The sequence below is a fragment of the Monoraphidium neglectum genome (assembly GCF_000611645.1).
Source record: "Monoraphidium neglectum strain SAG 48.87 unplaced genomic scaffold scaffold00340, whole genome shotgun sequence".
Lineage (NCBI taxonomy): Eukaryota > Viridiplantae > Chlorophyta > Chlorophyceae > Sphaeropleales > Selenastraceae > Monoraphidium > Monoraphidium neglectum.
The window spans coordinates 13,933-23,145 of record NW_014013288.1 but is presented as its reverse complement, the minus strand read 5'-3'; the positions used below and the strand labels follow the sequence as shown (position 1 = coordinate 23,145).

The window sequence follows — 9,213 nt, the reverse complement described above, 5'->3', positions numbered from 1 at the left end:
AAAAAAAACAGCAAGCCCGCAGCGGCCCCTTGCACCTTGCAAGCAGTGTGGTGCGTACTTCAATGTGTGTGTGAGTGTGGGCGCGGGCAACCCACCATTCATGCGCATGTGCACACAAAATGGTTTGCAATCCATATGCAAATGTCCAGCAGTAGAGAGCTGATAGCGCAGAAAACCGCTTGTAAAAAGTCACAAGGGCAAGGTTTTTGCTGCTAGTGGATCCAGTCAATGCAAACCAGGTCGATGCAGGTGAGCGGTGGGCCCGTGCACGGATTGTGCGTTGCACAGCGCCGTCGGCCCCGTGCGAAGGGGTTCTTGACAAGGCGATCACGCCATGAGCAGGACCGCGGCGCCGGCGGCAGCCGCCAGGCCGGCGCTCAGTGCGGCGCTGCCGGCTGCAGACTTGGCAGGCGCCGCAGCCGAGCCGGACGAGGACGACGAGCCGGCCGTGGGGGAGTCGGAGATCGACGGGATGGCCTCCTGGACGGCGGGGAGGTCGTTGTTGAAGGCGCTGTAGGTCTTGCCGCCGGGGCCGCCACCGACGCAGCTGATCACCTCGAGCTCAGGGTTGATGATCAGGAGCTCGTCCTTGCAGCCCTCGGGGACGGCGGCGCTGAGGCAGTAGCCGGCGCGCTTGCCGGCCACTGCGCAGGCCAGGGGGGTGCCGGCCACGTTGATGCCCTTGCCGACGGTGCAGTCAGCACTGCCGGCGAACTGTATGTGTGAGCGGTGCAAGTGCGTTTCACAGGTGGTCAGGGAAGAATGTCACGCATGGTGTGTGGTGACAGATTCAACAACAGTTCCAAGTCCGTGCCTTTGGCATTGCTGCTTCTGTGCGCGGGGGGGGGGGGGAAGATCTAGTAGTGCCAGAACATGCTGCGCATACAGCCACCGTCTCGCGGGCAGCCATTTTTTTGTCAAGTAGTGTGCGGGGCGACTCGATTCACATGGTCTGCATCTGCATGTGTGTCTTGGAGTGCCAGGAAAAACACACATGCACCACACATCCGTCCTCAAAGCCCTGCATGCAACCCACATCCTCAAAGCCCCGCACAACGACGATGATGGACATGTTTCCTGCAGCGCCCTCACCCACCACAACAACCCCTCGACTGTATTTGGTTTGTATCACGGACAGGGGTGCCATGGGAGCAAGCAGGTGCCAGACATGGGCAGCTGAGTGCTCACCGAGACAGTGGTGACGTTGGGGCCTATGCAGTAGGGGGCGGCGGAGTCCTTGCCGGTCGCCTTGCAAACCTTGCCCGACACGGACACGGTGATGTTCCCAGGCTTGCCGCAGTTGTCAGGCACAAAGGTCAGGTCGGTGCCCTCCTCGGCGAGGGCGGCGGCGGGCACGTAGGCGGTGTAGGGCGAGGCAAATGTGGAGTTCGCCAGGCAGCGCGTGGAGACGGAGCCCGCAGCCTCGGGCTTGCAGGCTGCAGTCGCGGTCACGCCGGCGGGGCAGGCGGTCACAATGGAGGTGGTCGCGCTGATGGCGGCGCCGGAGCAGTTCGTGGACGTGTAGGTAATCTTGAGGACAGCCGCGGCACCGTGGCTGCCGCCCAGGCTGGTCAGCATCACGATCAGCGCCAGGGCAAGCTCCATGCGAGCCATGACTGCAGCGGGGAGCAGCAGGAGGAGCAGCAGGAGGAGCTTCTTCAGCCAATGCCACGAGAGACAGGGCGCGGGGAAGGGCACAGGGCCGTTGTCACCGATCCCGTTTGCGTGACCGGCCCCATCGACCAGCACAACCCCGATTGCACCGTGAGTTGAGTGTATTTTACGACGAAAGACGGGCGTAAACCCACCTGAGATAGAGGCTGCGCCTGTCGGCGGTGATCTGGTCAAGAACCGATCGGTGTGACGACGCACCCGCTGTTGTTAGAACAAACGCGAATTGTGATCGGCTGCAAACCACAAAGTAGCAAAAGGCTTCCACCCGAGCATCAATCACATGGGTAATGGGACCTTTATGGAATCTACGCGCACGGCGGGTGACTACCGACGGCTGGCATGATCGTCCCGCAGACGGGGACCGCATTGGGCGCTCTTTCGTTGTAAGACTTTCATTTTGCACTGAGCGAAGCAGGCAGTGCCACCGATCACAAGCGTGACGATGCGTTGGAGGCAACGGTGATGGTGCACGTGAGCAGGTCCGTCGCCGCAAGCACTACGAGACACGTGCGCTTACACTACAACATGACTAGAGAAGAGCAACAACTCTAAGTGATTAAGGTCATCATGTAAGTACCACTGGGTCACCCTCCTCGCACATGGGAGGTCCCAAAACGTGCAAGCGGGCCGCTGCGATGCGCCTGGCTGGCTGACGCCTGGCGACCCCCCAGATCTTTGCATATTAGCCAGCCACTAGCACCCCCACCACCGCGCATGGCTCATGACTGGAGGTGGAATCCCCGTTGCACAGCGTTAGGGGCAAGGTACCGCTGTGCGTCTCACAATCAAAAATCCAGATAAGAGCATTTTGCCATGGGCCATCTGCTTGTGGAGCATCAGCCCCTTTTCGCCCGCCTCCCGGCACAGCCGCGTCAGGCCGGGCCGCGCAGTTGGGATGACTGATGTGGATGGGCGAGCGGCCCGCTAGGCCCGAATCTGTACGGGACGCAACCACGGATTCGCAAGTGCACCGTTTGTGATCCCAGCGCCTGGGCTGCATCTGGCGGCCCCACAATACACCGGGCCAGGAACCTTCGCGCGCCCCACCAGCTCTGGATATTCACAGAGCAGCTGATACGGGAGGTTGTAAGTTGTGTTGCCGTCATGCAAGAGGTTGCAAGAGCACGAGCTGTCGAATTCAATGTGCATGCTCGTGCATGGCAGCCTCATACAAGGGTTTGAAATTCTGGGCATTTTCTGTTGCGCTCTCATGCTGTGAGGTAGCAGTAGGTCGGCAGGGCTGCCCCCCATGCATGGTTGGGGGAGAGTGGTGCGGTACATGCGCACACACCCGCTGCATCTGGCCCCGCCACCTCGTGTTTGCCCACCCCAGGCATTATGAAACTAAAGATACTTACTACGCTCACCGTTTTGGGTTCTCAACGCATGTGGCGGCGACTCCGGCAGCACAGCGAGTTCCAGCGTGAGTTTGGGACACCGGGTGACTGCAGCTGGCGGACCGTGCGGTCTTCTCCTGAAGACTATCACACAGTCGTCCTGATTTTACGTGGCACGGCACTCAGCGAGGCGGCAACCGTGGAACGCTGCATGGCCTGGACCGTGCCGAGCAGCAGCGGCGAGTCGGGCTCGCTCGAAGAATAATGCAGGTAAGACTGTCCTATGGCGTGCTGCTGCACTCTGGAGGATGCCGAGCAGACCTGCAGTCGGCGCCCCAAGAATGCAGCACTGCGTAAGATGGCCCATCTTCGCGCCCCGCTGTCATGCAGCACATCACATGCGATGCGGCATCTCAAGGCACATCATCATGCTGCACATGACAGGTTGCTGCATGACGGCATGACGCGGCTGTTGGCGCTCGTCATCGCGGCGGTGTTCGCTTGGGCCGCGCTCGCCGCTGCGGGCGTGCAGGCGCAGCAGCAACCGCCTGAGGTGGGCCCGCAGGGCCCGTGGCCTGTGCGCAGCCCTCAAGGACGATCTCTTGCTGCAAATCACAAGGGCATTGCATTGCGAACACCTAAGCCGGCGCGCTGCAAGCGCTGTCCAACAACATTGGCCCTTGAACCCAAGGTGGTTGGCCCCTGCAAGCACGGCCTTAGCCCCTTGTCGCAATCGCATGCCCCCTCCTTGGCCACTGCAGACTGAGTTTCAAGTTGTCACTAACCCTGCAAAGTTTGGACCTGCTTTCCCGGACGATGGGGTCGAGGGTGTGCTGCGGGTGAGAGAACGCCTTGGATGCGTCCAGCCAGCAGCGCAACCAGCTGCATGCGGCCGGCCATGGGGCTGGAGGGGTGGCGCACGCCGTGGGGCGACAGTGCGGCGCTCGGTCGCACCAGCTGGAGCCGTGGCAAGTGCAGCACGCCACAGGCGTGTGAGCAACGCCGCGCGGTACGGCAAAATGCTGACTCGCTACCGCCCCGCCGCAACCTTGCAAAATTGAGCGCTGCGCTGCAAACGCCACCCACATTCCATGCTTTCGCAGCTTGCCAGCCCGCCGAACGGGTGCGAGCCGTTTGCACCCCGCGACAGCAAGGCGCCCTGGATTGCGGTGATGACGCGCACGCGCGGTGGTCAAGGCTGCCGATACGACGACAAGGTGTGCGTGCGCCGCGGCTGACTGCATGCAGGGCCGCTGCGGCGGCGGGGGCGTCCTGCTTGCGGCGGGGGGTCGGTGCGCTGCAGGCGCGGTCCAGCAAACCTAAATTGCAGCGGACCCAATGACGGGGGTTGCGATTGAAGATATTCTGGGCATGAAAACGCGTTTGCTTGCACGTATGCTTGCGTGCATTTGCGTGCGTGTACTTGTGTGCACAAACGCACGCACGCGTGCACACACACACACACGCGCGCGCGCAAACATGCAGGTGCGCAACGCTCAGAAGGGGGGCGCCGTCGCAGCCATCATATACAACGACGGCCCCGAGGACGCGCTGCCCAGCATGGAGCTGCCCCCTGACTCCGAGGAGCCGGAGATCCCATCCGCGATCATAAGCATACGGGCAGCCAACGAGATCTTCGAGCTGATGAAGGCGCACCCTGGTGGCGGCGTGAAAGCTCGGATGAGGGGCAGGCGGGCGACGGTGTTTGTGCCCGGGGTGAGCGACAGCTCGGGGGACTGGCGGGCGGGGGCAGCGCAAACGGGGACAGAGGGGGGGGCTATTGTTTGGAGAAGCTCCGGCGTTGTCTTGTTTTGAGGTTGGGAGCTTGTGCATTGCGCGCGGCAGTGGTTCAGAAAGCAAAACAAGGCGCGGCTGTGCCCACGATTCTTGATGCTTCCGCCCTCACACCGTCCCGCTGCGCCGCGGCCCGCGCCGCAGGCCCCGTCCTGGCCGCCCCCGGGCCGGCTGGTCGTGCTCTCCGGGACCAGCGACCAGATCAGGTCAAAGTGGGACGCCACAATCGCGTCCATGAGCCCGGGAGATGTTTTGCAAATCTCTCCCCAGGGGGGCGCCCTCGAGGTCCCCCGGGCGCAGCCGCTTGTCGTGCCCATCGCCATCACCCTCACCGGCGCGCCGCCACCGGCCGATGGGGGCGAGGGCGCGGCGGGGCCGCCGGGGGCGCCGCGCGGCGCGGCAGTGATCAAGTGCGGGCCGGAGACGGAGGAGGCGCTGCACATCAAGTGGGTCGCTGCTGAGCTGGACAGGGTGGTGGTTTGCACTGGGCGGGGATGAGGGACCTGCAGGTCAGCAGCACCAAGGGGTCTATCACATGTATCTCCCCTCTGCGCACGACTAGCATGTGTGGGTCGTTGTCAGATAAATGCTTGATCTCGGTCTGAAACGTGCACACACACTCACACATGCATACACGCGCTTTCAGACACAAACACACACACACACACATGTATGCACTCATGCAGGGCTCCCGGGGCCGCGCTCCAGGACTTTCTCGTAACCGGCTGCGACGGCGGCGCCGCCGTCGTCCTCAAGCGCGCCGCCCCCGGCCCCGGCATGACGGGCGGCGCCGTCTACCCCATCGCGCACCCGGTCCGGGTCCGGCGCGTCACGTTTGCCGACTCGCGCACGACGGCGCTGCAAATGGAGGCCGGCACCGGCGCAACCATTACCAGATGCAGCTTCTTACGTAATGGTGACTACCGAGGGGAGCTGGACATCAGCTACCCGGCGCTGCTGGGTTACGAGGGCACCAACCTGGCGATAAATAGCAGCTACTTTGCCGGCAACCGCAACACCAGCCTGCACTTCCAGGGGGAGCTGCTTGAGGTGAAGGGCTGCAGGTTTGAGCACAACCTGCATTCGGCGATCGAGGTTGACTTCTTGCAGCCGCCTGGTGAGGGTCTGGGAGGACGATGCAGGGGTGCATGCGCCGAGGGAGGGGCTGTGCTGCGGTTGAGGTCAAACGGGGCGGCTGCCAGCAGCATGGTGGATGCTTGAGATGTTTGGGCGTCTGACACTTTACTTGAAGGCAGTGGCTCGTGACACATTGACAAGAGGCAGTGGCATGCGGGCTTTCAAAAGCATCATTTGTTGCTATCTGTCCAGCTAAAGCCCAGCTGGCTCACGAGCCCCAGCCATCCCTAACACAATCCCTGCGACCAACCCCACCACAACCAATGCGCCCACGCCGCCAACGCTCTGCCGCCGCTGCCACCCGTCCCGGCCGCAGTCGCTCTTTACAACCTGTACAAGGGCAACCCCACGCCGCCGCCGCTGTTCGGCACGGCCTGCATCGCCGGCTCCTCTTTCCGCAACAACTCAGCGCCCGACCACGCCGGCGGCGCGGTCTACGTCCGAAAGAGCGGCGTCGTCTCGATCGACCGCTGCAACTTCACCGAGAACTTTGCGGCCATGGGAGGCGCCGTGTTCGTCGAGGAGGGCGCGTGGCTGGCGCGGCTGACGGGCAGCCGGCTGGTCGGGAACGAGGCGCGCGCGTACGGCGGCGGCGCGTTCGTGTACGCGTCGGGCTGCCAGAAGCTGAGGGACGAGCTGGGGGCGGAGGACGTTTCCGATGACTGCTTCATCGTTTTCGACGGCCTGACCGCCATCAACAACACCGCCGCCGACGGCGGCGCGCTCTACCTCGAGCCGTCGCCGGACATGCGCGCGAACTTCACGGCGGGAGAGTTCACCGGGAACTCCGCGCACGGGCAGGCGCCCGCGGACGCGGCCGACGTGTGGCTGCGGGTGATGCAGGACCGTGACAGGCGGTCGTGCGTGGAGGACCGCGGGCGCACGCCTGCGGGGTGGGGGGGCGCGGTCTACCTCGGACTCAGCGGGTATGGCAGCTCGTTTTTTGAGGACGTCCAGTTCAGCGGCAACCGCGCGGCGCGCGGCGGCGGCGCCGCGCACGTCTGCAGCCTCTCGCCGAGCGCGGGCGCGTGGGCCGCGCTGGGGCTGAAGCGGGCGGAGCTGGACGGCAACTGGGCGGGGGAGGAGGACGGGAGCGTGCCGGCGGGGACGCAGGGCGGGGCGCTGCATGTGGCGGGGAACCACCTGGAGGTGACTGGGCTGCTCGGATCCCGTTGAAGGGGCACAATTGTCAGGCAGGAGTTTCGAGGGCAGCGGCATCGCGTGTGGGAAGTGCCTGGGAGGAGGGGTTTGCCATGCATCGGGCACGCGCTGCAGGAGCAGCTCGGTCAGTTAAGGTTTGACTCAAGCCTAAGGGTTACGCTACGGCCTTGCTGGTACGACGGTTAAGGAAGGAGGGCCTTTCCTTGAGAAGCAGGGCACCGACCTCTGTGCGCCGGCCCTCACAGCCGACCCTCCTCAACCCATACCCGCCCCACCCCTCCGGACGACAGACGGCCCTGGACCGGTCAAACTTCACCAGCAACCGCGCAGCGCGCGGCGGCGCCGTCAGCTGGTCGGTCAACCGCGGCGCGTTCGGCCTGGCCAGCTTGGAATTCATGGATAAGCTGAGGCGCGGAAAGGACGACGAATCTGACGCTGGGCTCAACGGCTGGCCGCTGCTGCGCTGGCCCGCCGTGTACCGCGGGCGCGCGGGCTACTCCCCGGCGCCCCGCAGCCGCTTCGAGCGCAACGCCGCGGAGCGCGGCGACGGCGGCGCGCTCGCGCTGGCGGGGACGGGCTCCGCGTTCCTGCTGCTGGGCGCGACGCTCGCCGACAACAACGCCGCGCTTGGTGGCGGCGCCGTCAGTTGCTTTTCGGATGGGGGGGAGCTGCTGATGGTCGCGTCAATGATCAACAACACGGCCGCCGCCGTCGGCGGCGGCGGCCTGCTCGCCGGCGGCGCCGGGCTCAACGCGACGCTCACAAAGACGCGCGTCACAGGCAACCGCGCCGCCGCGGCGGCGGGCGCTGCGGCCGGGGGCGGGTTCTGCTGCCGAGGCTGCGCCAGCGTGCGGCTCGAGGGCGCGGCGTTCATCCGCAACGTCGGCGCCGCGTTCGGCGGCGGCGCGGCGGTGCTGCGCGCGACGGGCGGCGCCGTCGTGGAGGGGTGCGAGTTTCGCCAGAACCTGGCAGCAACGTCCGGCGCCGCCCCGGCGGGCCGCCGGCGCGCTGCCCTGCGCCGCAGGGGCACCAGGCTGCTGCTGCAGGCCGCGCCGGCGGCGGCGCTCGGCGGCTTCGGCGACGCCGCCGGCAGCGGCGCGGCGCTGGTGTCACTGGGTGACGTGGTGGTCGACCCCGCCAACGTCACCGGTGACGACATGCTGTACCCCGGCGGCGGCGGGCTGTACGCGTCGGCGGCGGGCAGCGTGGTGCTGCGGGGCTCCAGTGTGGTGGATAATGAGGGCGCGAATGGCGGTGAGCAGCGTGAAAAGCGTGCGACGCGCGCCGGCCGGCAGCAACGAGCAGCACGCGTTGCTCGCCTCGACCCTGCTGTCACCGCAAGCAAGCGTCAGACATCCTGCATCACAACAAACCAGACTTACCAGATCGTCAAGTTTGGAATCTTCGTCCACAACACGCGGCCCTCCCGCCGCACTCGCTTCTTTCTGGCCCCCCGTCCCCAGGCGGCGTCATCGTCCGCACTGATATGTGCAACCAGACTGCCGCCGCCCTCATGAGCGGCAACGGCACGCCGCAGTGCTTTGTGCTGGGCGGCGGCAACGCGATCACGCGCAATAACGCCACTGAGGGCATAGGTGAGCTGACTGTGGCAAAAACAAGCTCCCAGGGCGGGGATTGAAGTAGAGCGCTTTGTCACCTGCGGCTCTAAGGGCAAGATTGAGTAGAGCGTTTTCTCACACGTGTGTGCAATGCTGCAAGATGTGCCCCGCCACCCTGCAAGCCAACCGGCGCCCGCTCCGCGACCCCGATTCTGGCCCTGCACCAACCAAACCCGCAGGCGGCGGCCTGCTCGTGACCAACGCGTCCCTGGCGTTTACCGCCTGCTCGTCCGACGCCTCCCCCCTCGGCGCCGCCGCCCTGGTGCCGCTCGGCGACTGCCTCGCAAAGTCCGCCAGTCCCGCGGCGGGCGGGGCGAAGGGCGGCGCGAGCGCGGCGTCTCTCGGGCTTCCGTACAATAACGTGGCCGAGGATGAGGACACCGATGATCTGGGCAGCATCGTGGCGAAGCTGGTGGTGTCCTGTGTGGAGCCCGCCGCGGCCTCGGCCGGGCCGGTGTGCGGCACCGGCGCGGCCGCGGGCGCGGCGGGGG

General features: G+C 65.3%; 2 protein-coding genes across 2 annotated transcripts in view; one reads left to right on the top strand and one right to left on the bottom strand.

Moving 5' to 3' along the window:
• Positions 1–327: 327 nt before the first annotated feature.
• MNEG_2869 (hypothetical protein) lies at positions 328–1,614 on the bottom strand (the record flags this gene model as incomplete). The annotated part of the gene is made up of 2 exons (XM_014048655.1): positions 328–714; positions 1,189–1,614. The coding sequence occupies 2 exons, from the start codon at positions 1,612–1,614 to the stop codon at positions 328–330; spliced, it is 813 nt and encodes a 270-aa protein (XP_013904109.1).
• A 2,876-nt stretch (positions 1,615–4,490) lies between these two features.
• Positions 4,491–9,213, top strand: part of MNEG_2868 (hypothetical protein) — a gene marked incomplete at both ends in the record, with an annotated part of 11,859 nt that continues 7,136 nt past the window's right edge. The window contains 7 exons of the mRNA XM_014048654.1: positions 4,491–4,727; positions 4,950–5,251; positions 5,492–5,922; positions 6,259–7,091; positions 7,394–8,357; positions 8,567–8,698; positions 8,902–9,176. Of these exons, the coding sequence (XP_013904108.1) occupies positions 4,491–4,727; positions 4,950–5,251; positions 5,492–5,922; positions 6,259–7,091; positions 7,394–8,357; positions 8,567–8,698; positions 8,902–9,176 (3,174 nt within the window). The remainder of the gene's footprint in view (positions 4,728–4,949; positions 5,252–5,491; positions 5,923–6,258; positions 7,092–7,393; positions 8,358–8,566; positions 8,699–8,901; positions 9,177–9,213) is intronic.